Genomic DNA, 12,620 nt, shown 5'->3' with positions numbered 1-12,620 from the left:
AACGAATATTAGCAAAATTAAATAAAATATAAATGGCGTTGATGACCAATGAAGTTTGGCGCCACTAAACAACCAAACAAACAAACAATAATTACAACCAGTAAATGCGATGTGAGTTATATTACAACAGGAGAATCTATCCATTAGTAAAACAGCAGGATTAGATTTGGATAGCATTGTAAATTTATGTCTATTATTTTTCAACTATAGAAGATTATATGAAAATATTCATATATATAAAGTTTAGGTTCTTCTTTTTTATTCTCAAAACATTTTATTACACACTAAATTGGTTATTAGATCAACTAAAAATGTTTGCCCTTATTAATAATGGTTTTTATTTTATTTGTGAGAGCTTCAGATGCTTGTCTTGTTTAGATCGGGTTTCTTTCCTATATAAATCTGCTTTGTTGATTATACATAGTCTTGTATTCCTTTATTTCGATCATAACCTAATGGTGCTTCATAAAATTACATTTGAGGAGTTTCCTATCAATATACTTGCAAATAATTACTTTAAAATTAATATGCTTTGAGTTGTAAAATCTTCGAAATATTTTCCTTGTTATCGAGTTTACTGAACATTTATTTCTAGACCTTGCATATTCTATGAGGTAGATAAAAGAATGAAAAATTCTAAATAGCTATCTTTTTTTCAACGAGACAGTGCAAAAGTGTTAGAAACTCAGAAGATAAAAGCTTGATATTAATATACTTAATATAGTTAAGAGAGAGGCCTTGCAGTAACTGTTAATGTTAACAAATAGGTTCATCTTTCTAAGCAATGGGCTCCATAACTTCGAGGATACTCCCAACGTTACGAATTCAACTTGTGGATTGTAAATGTTCGTTCTTATGTAATTATCATTTCTAGTTATAGAGTCTCGTATTCGATCTATATGATTCCATTGAAGAAAGGATCGAATACCTAATTCTTCAACTTTCTCTTTTTTATTTAAATTAATAATTTCCTTTCTGTTTCCCATTGACAGACTGACGTTAGCGAGCTGTGCGGGTCGGCAGTGAGCCTGGCCCAGCAGCTGACCCACATCGAGCTGGAGCGGCTCAGCTACATCGGCCCGGAGGAGTTCGTCCAAGCCTTCGCCAAGGAGAGCCCCGCCCTCGAGACGTCCTTCAAGGACATGAAGCAGACGCGGAACCTCGAGTCCTACGTGTCATGGTTCAACAGGCTTAGCTATTTCGTAGCGACAGAAGTCTGTAAGGTAGGTGTCAATTGTGTTTGAAATGTAAGATAACTAAGAAAAAAAAGTTGGTGTTCAATGTTATTGAAATAATGGATTATTGAAATAAGCATGGTTAAAGAAACGGAGGTTCTTGCAAATATGATTAACGCTGTTCAGTATATTTTGTTGTGAGAAACTCTTTTCTCATTCTCTTTATTAGCTCTGAGGAAGACTCACAAAGTAGGCCAAAACGTCAGCTTTCTTTAAATATCCATCATGGTCAGTACGAATGAATGAGGTTCTGGAATTGTGACGTTGCCAGCTTATCACGTAACATAAAAAACGGGATTTTTTTAGTGTTTTCAAAAGAAAAATAAGTTATATACAGTATATGAGTCCACACGTTAACACAATACATTTCTGGGATTCTTAAAACAGTCAGTAAGCAGGTAATTAGATTGATAAAATAACGGATTCCAAAATTTTAGGTATTTTAAAAATGTTTTTGTCTATGAATCCTAGCTTAACATTTATTGAAATTAATGGAAACTAAGTTTTTCGTTATATAATTTGGTCGAGAAGGGTGATTGTCAATATTCATGGGAAAATACCTGCTCCTGTTTTTTGCTGTTTTGAAGTAATTGAAGTCCATATGCAACCAGAGCTGGTTATTTATGACCCTACTACTTAACCGAATTATTATGAATAGTGTTCATTCAAATCTCAATTTAATGTTTTTTAATTTTATTTAGGATACATTATTGTTAGAATTTACTAATTAGGATTTATTAATAAAAAAAAAACCTAGAATTTCGTAATTCCCAAACTAATTAGTTGCTTAGAAATCGTGTTAGGACAAGAAATGTTTCACTTTGTGGACGCATATTTCTCAGTTTTTACCAAAAAAAAATTTTTTTTGGAAGCACCGCTTTGGATTTTTTTTTTGTATTGCCTGCTATCTAAATATCTAGTTCGTAATTTGACTAAATTAATATTATAACTAATAAAAGTTTGAATATTGACATAAAGGTTTGATAAAAATTATTTGCAGATCTATGTTTTATGAATCAGGTTTCTTTACTATATATAACTCACCCTTCACAGACGAAAGGATTAGAATCTTCCTTTGTTTCCTAATAATCACAGGTTATGCTACTATAGTTATTGGGGCAAGGGGCATTTCGTGACTGAAAAAACCGACCTCTCCCCGGAGGAAAGTGTTCGTTGGTTCGGGTTAAAAAAACAAAAACGGAGAACCTGAAATGAATATAAAAAAAAAATAATGAAGAAAATTAAAGAATAAAAAAAACCTTCCAAATGATATATACAATTCAATATAATTAAAATATGAACAAATAAAATAAAAAATGGATTGTTTCCTGTTGTTCCATCATACATAAGAATCAAATGTGAATTAAAAAACTCTGGATATACATATAAAAATAAATTTGTGAAAATAAAAAATAAATGAATTTTCTTTATACGAAATAGAATTTATACCGTAATAAAATCAACTTGATTTGCTTACTCACTTAGCTTTAATTTTTTAAAAAAACTTATGGCATATTATATTTTTTGGTAACTAAATTATCTCGGTATATAAGCATTATATATTTTGTTGGGCCAAATTAGTGCTCTAAAACCAATAAATCTTAATAGATCCTATGTTTCACTACGTTTGCAAATACAAAACTTATATTAAAACCATCATTTGTATCTGCATATTAATCAAAAAAAGGAACTAAAATGTAATATATTTCTATTTTATCATTTATAGGATTTTATTCATTTATTTATTTTTTTCAATCTTTTAACTTCCCAATTCTCGATATGTGTTCAAAATGTGTTTAATTTTCAATAATTCTAATTAAAGTTTTGAGATTTTTCTCCTTTATAAATAAACTTTAAAGTGTTTCTTAATTTTCTTCTGATTTACTATAATTTATGCACACTTTATTTTTTCCGTTCATTGTAAATGCCTCCCGTCTCTCTCCTCTTGCCCAATTTACTTGGCTATATTTAGCCACGGGGTCTGAAGTCAATTTCTTGGTGCTATGCTGTCAATACTTCGAATTTCCGATTAATTCAAAATAGATTCTTGTCTGAATTCGATGTAGATGCTGACTTAGTAATTATGTTGAATCTAAGTTCTTTGTTATGAACAGTACTCGTTTCTTAATTAAATAATCGAAATTTCCACACTGCAATTATCTTTTGGCTGAATTATCTTAAGTCTTTTAATTAATTCATTACTGTAATCAAAGAAATCAATTAATGATGAGTTAAACTAAATGTTTAATAAAGTCCTCGTATGATTAATAATTAAACAATTGTTTGATGATAATTCGCTATATGTCTTTAAAAATATTTATAAAATAATAAATACGATGTTTTTATGTTCTCTTCATCATGTATTCATTGTGTTGTGTAAATATATGTGTATGTGTATATGGATACAGGTATTAACGAATAGTGGTTTCCAACCTTTTTTATCTTGTGGCACACTAAAATTATTAAATGACATTTTTTCTTTTAAATTTAATCACTAACCATAGTTAATAAAATGGAAACCAAAAAAATAATATTAATTTAAATTTATGGTAATTTTTCTAATTAAGGAGTAGTAATAATAAAGCCCATCTTATATCTTAGGTTAGGAATGAGTATAAATAAGTATGTAAAAAATAATTACCTACAAAATATTAAAAAAATTTATTAATGACAGGAATTATTGGAAAGGAAATAAATTACCATCCTCTTCGGGCTTTTTTATTATTATTAATTGTATTTAACTTTCTATAATTTTTTACTGTCGAGATATCTTTAAGTTAAATTTAGTCACTGTGACCGGACCAATAAGGAGTAACTCCAGTATCCTTCGTGCACCATGAAGTCAAGCAAAGATGCTTTAAGATAGTAAAAAATGTTATGAAAGTAAAATGCTTCTCACTTTTTATATTTTCGAAAATAGTGATTTTTTTAAAATTTAGTTTAACTGAAAAACGTTCGAAAATGGACCACCTCTTCATCGATGTCAACTCATATTTTTTTTTAAATAATTAAAACTTAAATTTTCATTTTAAATCATTAATTTAAAAATTGTGGCACCCTAAGGTACCACTGCGACTTCGAGAAACACAGTTATAGACTATTGGTTAACTTCTCCGCTTTTACAGACTATCCCAATGCCACCCAAAAGGCGTAACGAAAGCTATATATTATTATATTAACAAATGATTTATTTACATCTTTCTCATATTAAGATTACTAATTTAGGTTAGTAATTAAGGGAAGACTTTGACTGTTAACACGGGCCATGATTTGTTTGATTCGGGCTGCTATCGACAGGGCGCTGGAGGAGTTACATTAAACTTCATCGCTTTGTTGTCGAGTGGAGTTAAATTTGTTCGGCCAACTCTATTAACTGTTCGGCAATAGAAAAGCAGTGCAGTAGTGCCTCCTGTTTCAGTTAGAGGGAGTCTGTAAGCTGTCCGTTTTGGAAGGAAATTCAACCCTCGTAAATTTTTTTATTAGCTGGAAAACCGTATTTAAGCGACAGAGATAAAACTCAAGTGTTAACATATCGGACACAAGATAAAGGCTTGATAAACTATCCGTCATAAAATAATAAAATCTTGATTGTACCGACTCGTCGGCGTTCTCCTAAGCAAGAGTTTGCTTCTTTAGAAAACAGAGTGATGTTTTATTTTAATTATTACTAAATAACTTCATCATTGTGCACTTGATTGAATAGCTTGCCATTCCTTCATAAAGTCGATAAAATATGCTACAATTTGAACTTTACCAAAAAATAAAAAAACAAAATTCTTAATGGTCTTATTTTGTGAATTTTCCTTTTAAAAAAATCGTTACTCGTGAAAATTACCTAAAACGAATTCAGAGAAAATTTAATTAGCCTTCATTTAAATCAATAAAAGAGCCTGTATAGGTTCTATTGTCCCCTTTAAAGTGACCGATAACCAGAAAGTTGACTAATATATTTTGAGAGAAATAATTAAAGAAAAAATGTTTAAGTTGCAATTATTAAATTTTACTTTGCTTGTTGTATCTACAATTCTGAAACTGTGTGAAAAACTTTCATAAGCTTCTGCACATCCTACATTTATTTTATTAATGTCATGTATCCAATATTTTTCGACCTGTTATTATCACCAAAAAGAGTTGCATTGAAATGATCTCATGTCTGCAAAATCTTCTTGTTTTAGTACAAAACCTAAGAGAACGACGTCATTTAAAGAAAAGCAAATTTAATAAAATATGGGCCTTAAAAGAGTTATTTACGTTGAATAGTTCTCGAGATATACTTTTTTAAAAAGCAACATTTCATAAAAATGTTGTATAGGACGTACTGAAAGATGAGTAGTTAGTGAATTTATTTTGAAAACTCTGTATCTCAAAAGCCATTTGACGTACAGATGTCTATTAGCACTCAAATTAAAGCTAGTGTAATGAGCTATAAAGTAGTTTATAATGCTTATCTTCGTAGGAGTAATAATTTTCATGAAATTTGCTAATATTAATTGATATATAGTTGTTCGGACAACTTTTTATTTGCCAAATTTATATTCATATTTGGATATCATAAAAACTACTAGCCCTACGAAGATCAGTGTCATAAACTAATTTATAGTAAGTTGAATTTCCCTTATTTTGAGTGTTAGCAGAAATATGTGCGTCTTATGAATCTAGAGATATATTTTTTTTCAAAACTCCAACATTTTATACGAACAACTATAAATTAACATTTTGTGAGTTTGTTTTGTCAAATATCATAAAAACTACTAGTCCTACAAAGATAAACATTATTAACTATTTTATAGTAAATTTACCTAGCTTTAATTTGAGCGCTGACAGACATCTGTACGTCTAATGGTTTCTGAAATGAAGTTTTTCATAAATCAAACTTATTGTTCGAACAACTATAAACCAATTTATTTTAGCAAATATCATGAAAACTACTTCTCCTAAAAAGGTAAGCGTCATAAACTTTTTTATAGTCCATTACACTAGCTTTAATTTGAGTGCTAATAGACTTCTATACGCCATATAGTTCCTGAGATATAGATTTCTCAAAATAAATTAACTAACTACTAATCTTTCTGCAGATTTTTAAGAAATTTTGCTTTTTAAAAAGCTATATCTCGAACACTATTAGACGTAAATAGCTCTATTAGGGCTAATATTTCAGCAAATTTACTCTTCTTTAAATAATGTTCTCTTAGATTGTCTAGTGTTGTTGGTAGTTTTTATGATATAGAGTTCCGAATGAAAAATTAGTGTTTTTTTAAGATTTTGAAATAGCCGCCATTTTTATTCCCCCTACCTATACTTGGCTGACTCATCAATTCTGACAAGTAATTATACCTAGTTTTCATTAAAGTAATAAAAAATTGGGGCGAGATAACTGCCTTTTTTTCTTCCCGGCTCTTGTACTATTTGTAAGTAATTGTTATAGAGTCATATGTTGCTCATTTTGGTTTGGGATAACAGTAAAACGAGGTATCCTGGAATTGAATAAAAATTATTTTTATCGTCCTGCGTTAATTGCACGTGTTTGCTCACATTTAAAATTTCTTTTTGTTCATTTAGCACTTGAAGAGTAAGAAGCAGAGGGTGAGAGTGGTGGAGTTCTGGGTGGAGACAGCACGCGAGTGCTTCAACATCGGCAACTTCAACTCCCTCATGGCGATCATAGCTGGTCTTAACATGTCTCCTATCTCCAGGCTGAAGAGGACGGTAAGTCTCTATCTTCAATATAAATTTGTATGTTGTTATATGTATTTTATAGTATCAAAAACTAATTTTTATTTAAGTTTATAGGTTTGATAAATATATGTAACCTTATAAAACTTACTATTTTTAATTATATGTTTCTAAAGTTTGATTATCTTAAAAGTATTATATTTATGTATTGGATATAATTAAAGACCAAATTGCTTGTTGGATAAGATGTTAGTAATACTGTGTATATTATTATATGATCTTTCTAAAATAATTCACTAATGTTTCAGTTAGTATCACGTTATTCTTTTGAAATAATATGGAACTTATAATTTTTTTTTTAATTAAAAAATAAATATAAATAAAGTTCTTCACAAACGGTCTACCTAACTGCTAAGTTTGACAGATCTTTCCTTACCCGATCCTCCTCGCTAGAGAATTTTATTTCTACTTCCATTATATGAGTTCCGTCACACTTCGCACCTTTAAATCCTGCATATTCAATAATTTCTATTTCACCCAGTTGTAAATCAGTGCAAACCAGTTTGATTGGTTATTAATGAAAATTGAAATTGTAAATTAATATTAAATAAATCAATATTAAATTACAATGAAATTGAAACAGAAATTTTTATTGTTATTATATTATTCATACATTTAATATTATTTTGATATTGTCAAACCTATTTAGACAATGAATCTTCATACTAATGTAAATGAATGTAGCTAACTATATATTTCTTTTACTTCATATGCTACTAAAACCCATATCCTGCTATATTATTTTAATGAGACTTGACCGAGAATAAATAATATTATTGTTATTATGAAAATAAGGACAAATAAATGATTTATCAGATCAGATTCAAGTTTGCATTCATTAATAATTAGTCATTTTTATAATTAGAACTTTCTGCTGTGTTTTTTATATTTTAGAATTGTATTATATTAGCATTGAAAATTAAAAAAAAATAGTAGGTAATACACTGTTAATGCATTTTTTTACTACTTAATTAATTACATTAAATATTTTAATAATATGTTTGGTTCATGTGTGAAGTAAAAATGGGTTGTTGAATCATATTTATTACATTCTATGTTGAATTATCATCAACTCGTTGTATTTTAAAACTAGAATGCATCTTTACTATTTAGTAATATTAAAAATTCAAGGAGCGCAACGAAGTACGATTTAAACATTGTTACCAAGAAGGAAATTTACATGAATAATCCCTTCCTCTCCTACGAAAAGTCTTCTAAACGTAGAATATAATTGCGTTAAAATGCCATACGAAGAGAAGGCTTAAGCACACTCTATGTAGGTATTAAAGAGAGAGCAATATCCCCTTTTATTATAACTTTCAAAAGGAGCCTCATTAGTGTAAATGAAAACATAAAAGGCATAGCATTAATCCGATTATTTTTTTGTGTGGCTACCGAATCCATACGGTGTAGGAAAATTCCTGTGAAGAGCGGAAAATCCTATAAAGGGACTCGGGTTAGATTACGGCAGCGGATTTACATATGACAATGGTAGGTCACGTCTGTTGCCGATAGTGTGTTTGGTTATTGTGACCTGGCACGTAGTTGGTTATTGTAACCTAATCAGTGCTTTCAGGGGGCTCTCCTCATCCTAATGCATTCCAATCTCAGTATAATATAACCACTAATACACCTAAAATTAATCGCCTTTTTAAATTACATTAGTTATTAGAATCGAGTTTTAAATTTAAATTTCTTAGCCATGAAGGCAATCAACTTAACGTAGAACCTTGTTGGGCAAGTGCAGGATGGCACTCAAGGAGAGAGAAGCCTATTCCTCCAAAAAATTGTTTTTTTTTGTTCGCGTGCTATATTTCGTGATTTGTCATTATTTCCTAATTTTGAAAAAAAAAATCTTATTATTTCATCGTTTTGTCTTTGATGAATTAAATTTTAAAATTACACCGTCTATACAGGTGACATCAACCAATCCTAACACTATCCTCACCACGTATACCGATGACACATGTGTGCTCGCTGTTAATAATAACCCATTAATTGTATCCCAAAATCTCCAATCCCATATCACAGCCCTCGAAGATTGGTGTCGTAATTGGAGGATTAAGATAAATTCCAACAAATCCCATCAAATCACCTTTACCCTTCGTCGTAAACCTACTGACTGCCCTACAATTTCATTTAATGATGTTACTCTTACCCCAGTCGAAGAGATCCGCTACGTTGGACTACATTTGGACAAACGATTAACCTGGAATCCTCACACCAGACTGAAAAGACAGGAAACTGCACGTGGATTTCGACTATTACAGCACTTACTTGACAAACGGTTTAAACTTCCAACACATTACAAAAGTCTGATCTACATGACTGTAATAAGGCCAATCTGGAAATATGGAGTTGAGCTTTAGGGCTCCACTAAACCTTCGAATTCCTCTCGTATCCAATAATCACAAATAAAATCATACATAAAGACCTTAATGTTCCCTATGTAACCGATCTAGCCCGAACCAGATATCACTCCTTCCATTACAAACTCTGTAACCACTCAAACCCCCTAGTTCCTTATCTTGCATTCTCTTCCATTCCTGACAATCTTCCGAGGCGCCTGAAAAGAAGATGGCCACAAGACAAGCTAATGTAAAATGTCATTAGAGTGCTACCAATTGGTAGTTTCTCTACACGCCTGTAACACTCCAATTTAACTTAGATCAGATTTACTAAATGTATTATAATGTACAGTTGTAAATAGCAATAAATAAATTTAAAAAAAAATTAAACTTATCCAGTACCGCCAATGTTATTCAATAGTCTTCTTAATTATGTGTTAGGTAAGCTAAACTGGGAAGGAAGTAGCATAACTATGAATTGAAACAAGTTATTGAATTTGATGATTGCGTACGTTATAGCTATTTTCTCCAGTTCATTTACTGAGAAGAAACCAATAGTAAATGAAATCCTCGAGCAGTGTGAATCCGTGGGGTTGAATATTATTATTTATATAACAAAGATAATGAAAAATTCACGGTGTAAAAGTTAATAATCAAGAAATATATTTTGTCGAGCTATATATTTATTTAGGAGATTGCATCTCATTTAAAGTTAAAAAAGTTGAAATAAATAGAAGTATTAACATGGAATGAAAAAAATACTGGTTCTTTATCTTCAGAATTAAAAGCAATGATATTGGAAACGAAGAGTAGGAGCCTGTTTGGCCAAAAGTGTCACTAGATATTCTTTGAAAGAATCTAAATAAAACACTAATTCCCCATACAAAGTATCATAGTATTTATCTAGTAATATTGGGTAATATAAATATTAAATATTTAGATATATGTAGGTATGTAGAAAATATTAATTTTCAACTAATTCATATTGCGTTTTACTTATCTAACTAGTTTTCTCTTTAAATGTAATTTCGCTGCAATTTCATTTAGTAATTACTTTGAGGTCTATGATTAATAAAATTCCTCATTCAGTGCTCTTATTAAATGTATTGACGCAAGCTCTCGGCATGAGCTAAATTTACAAACCGTCATAATTGCTGAGAGGTGAGGAGAGAACTGGTCCTCCAGGCTGGAGTGGAAGTCGAATCCACTGAGCTAGCGAACTTCTCGAGTGTCTCACTTGTTAATTCCAAGGCTTGTATTCTCTCCACTTGTACTTCTCGACGGTTAGCGTTTAATTTGATACAACTCTTGGTTTTGTATCTGTCAGCATTTATTGTAACTATTATATATTAACTTGGTGTATATTTGTATTATTGGAAGATGTATGAAGTGTAGGTCGAATTGACTAGCCTTTAGTATTCATAATGTACGAATAAACTGTTTATTAATACTTTATTTTTTATTAAATTTATAGTTAAATAATAAAAAAAAAATTAGATTGTAATCTATATATATTTGTACCCTAAAATGTTCCTGAACATTGGAAAATCAATAAACTAATAGCGCCCCAAAAATCAAGAAAATAAATATACCATTCTATAACATATATCATGTTATCTATTGAAAACCAAAAAAAATGTAATAAAGAAATCTTTTTATGCCAGATGAAATTTTTATTGAATTAATAAAATGACTATGTAATTTGCCACGTAATTATATTTTATAATAAAGAAAAGTAAATAAATAATAATAAAAATACATAAAATAGGTATAAATAAAAATTGACAATAATTATAATTAAATATATTCACATTTTAAATAAGCATAGGCCGATAAGTTATTAAAATAATATAAAAAATAAGAAAACAATTAATGTAAATAATTAAAAGTAAATTAAATGAAATAAATCATCTTGAACACATTCAGACTTGTATACGGTATTTACAGTTATTAAGTACTACATAAAGGAAATATTTAAGCCTGTTTTTAATTTAATTGGACTTAACCACAAATCTGATGGCTTAATAACTTTGCCGATTTCTTGAAATTCTTTGAAGATAATATTACAGAAAAAGTAAAATGGAATATTCTCTTATTTTAAATATTTCCAATAATATTGGTTTGTATGAATCGAATTTTATGGCGCATTCAAAAAAGTTTTTTTTTTGTTTAGACGAATCTTGTACGTAGTTGGTAAACTTTATTATTATTAATTAAACCTAATTGTTATTAAATTGTGATTTAATACGCCACGGGCGCTCAGGGCTAGAAGCATAACAATTAAATAAATTGACTCTTTCAAAAGTATATATATTTTTTAAAGTTCAAAAAAAAAAAAAAAAATGCAGGAAATGTAATGGAAAACAAACCATGTTGAAAGGATCAAATTCCTCAAGAGCAAACAGGTGAATTGAGCGCCCCCTCAGAAATATAATAGGACCTTCGATCAGATGAAATAAGTTCAGATGCTGTGTGCCCAGAAAGTCATCTCTTATTGACAAAGAATTACATTTCCACCAGATCGCGTTACCTTCGACAAACAAACACCGCCAGCTCTGATCTCCCAGTTAGGAATTGCTCTCAGGAAAGAAACATTCCTTTTATTGCGCGTTTAAATGAAAATACTGGTACGCACATAACTCGTACGAGTATAAAACGAATAAAAATTCTGTATTAATGAATCATTTTTTCTCTTTTATATTTATATATATATAACAAAAAAATTAAAAATTATTTTTAATAACATCCGAAAGAAAAACAGTTATGATTAGAGAAATAACGGACAAAAAATTTATTCAGTAGAAAAAAGTATTCTACAAAGAGATACAAATAACTTTTATTCCTTTCTTTATTTGCTAACAATTTAAATTTAAATTAAATGGTGAATATGCTGATTCAAGCTAAAAAAGAAGTATTTTTCAAATAACCATTTGTTTCCTCTTTTATTGAATTTTTATAACTCATTTTCCTTTTTTTACCGTAGTGAGGACAGTTTGATAGGATGCATAGTTTTTGTTTATTAAAGTAGTTTAATTAATCATAAATTGTGAAATTCATTATCTGTATGAGAAACTCTAAAAAAAGAAGTTCGATTATTTTAAATGAACTGATTACTATCAATTCACTTTTAATTAATTCACAATCCAAATTGTTATTTGCAACAAACCAAAAAAATAAATTCTTACACAAGTTACAAATTTAGTTCTTACAATATTAAATATATTTTATTTACATTTTAAGGAGATAATTGACCTGTATACAGCTGGTTTTCAATCCTTTTCCTCCTTGACCACTGCTGAACAAA

At 29.5% G+C, this 12,620-nt stretch overlaps 1 protein-coding gene across 2 annotated transcripts in view; it reads left to right on the top strand.

Annotated features, from left to right (window-relative positions):
• The window catches only part of LOC106682964 (uncharacterized), a 390,357-nt gene that overhangs the window by 368,946 nt on the left and 8,791 nt on the right, over nt 1-12,620 (top strand). For both annotated transcript variants that reach the window (XM_067045923.1, XM_067045921.1), the window contains 2 exons: nt 993-1,223; nt 6,795-6,941. In XM_067045923.1, the coding sequence (XP_066902024.1) occupies nt 993-1,223; nt 6,795-6,941 (378 nt within the window). The remainder of the gene's footprint in view (nt 1-992; nt 1,224-6,794; nt 6,942-12,620) is intronic.

The sequence above is a fragment of the Halyomorpha halys genome, unplaced genomic scaffold (assembly GCF_000696795.3).
Source record: "Halyomorpha halys isolate HHAL.00 unplaced genomic scaffold, Hhal_1.1 Scaffold453.1, whole genome shotgun sequence".
Lineage (NCBI taxonomy): Eukaryota > Metazoa > Arthropoda > Insecta > Hemiptera > Pentatomidae > Halyomorpha > Halyomorpha halys.
Note: the sequence above shows the minus strand (reverse complement) of the source record. Positions and strands in the feature narration are given on the sequence as shown.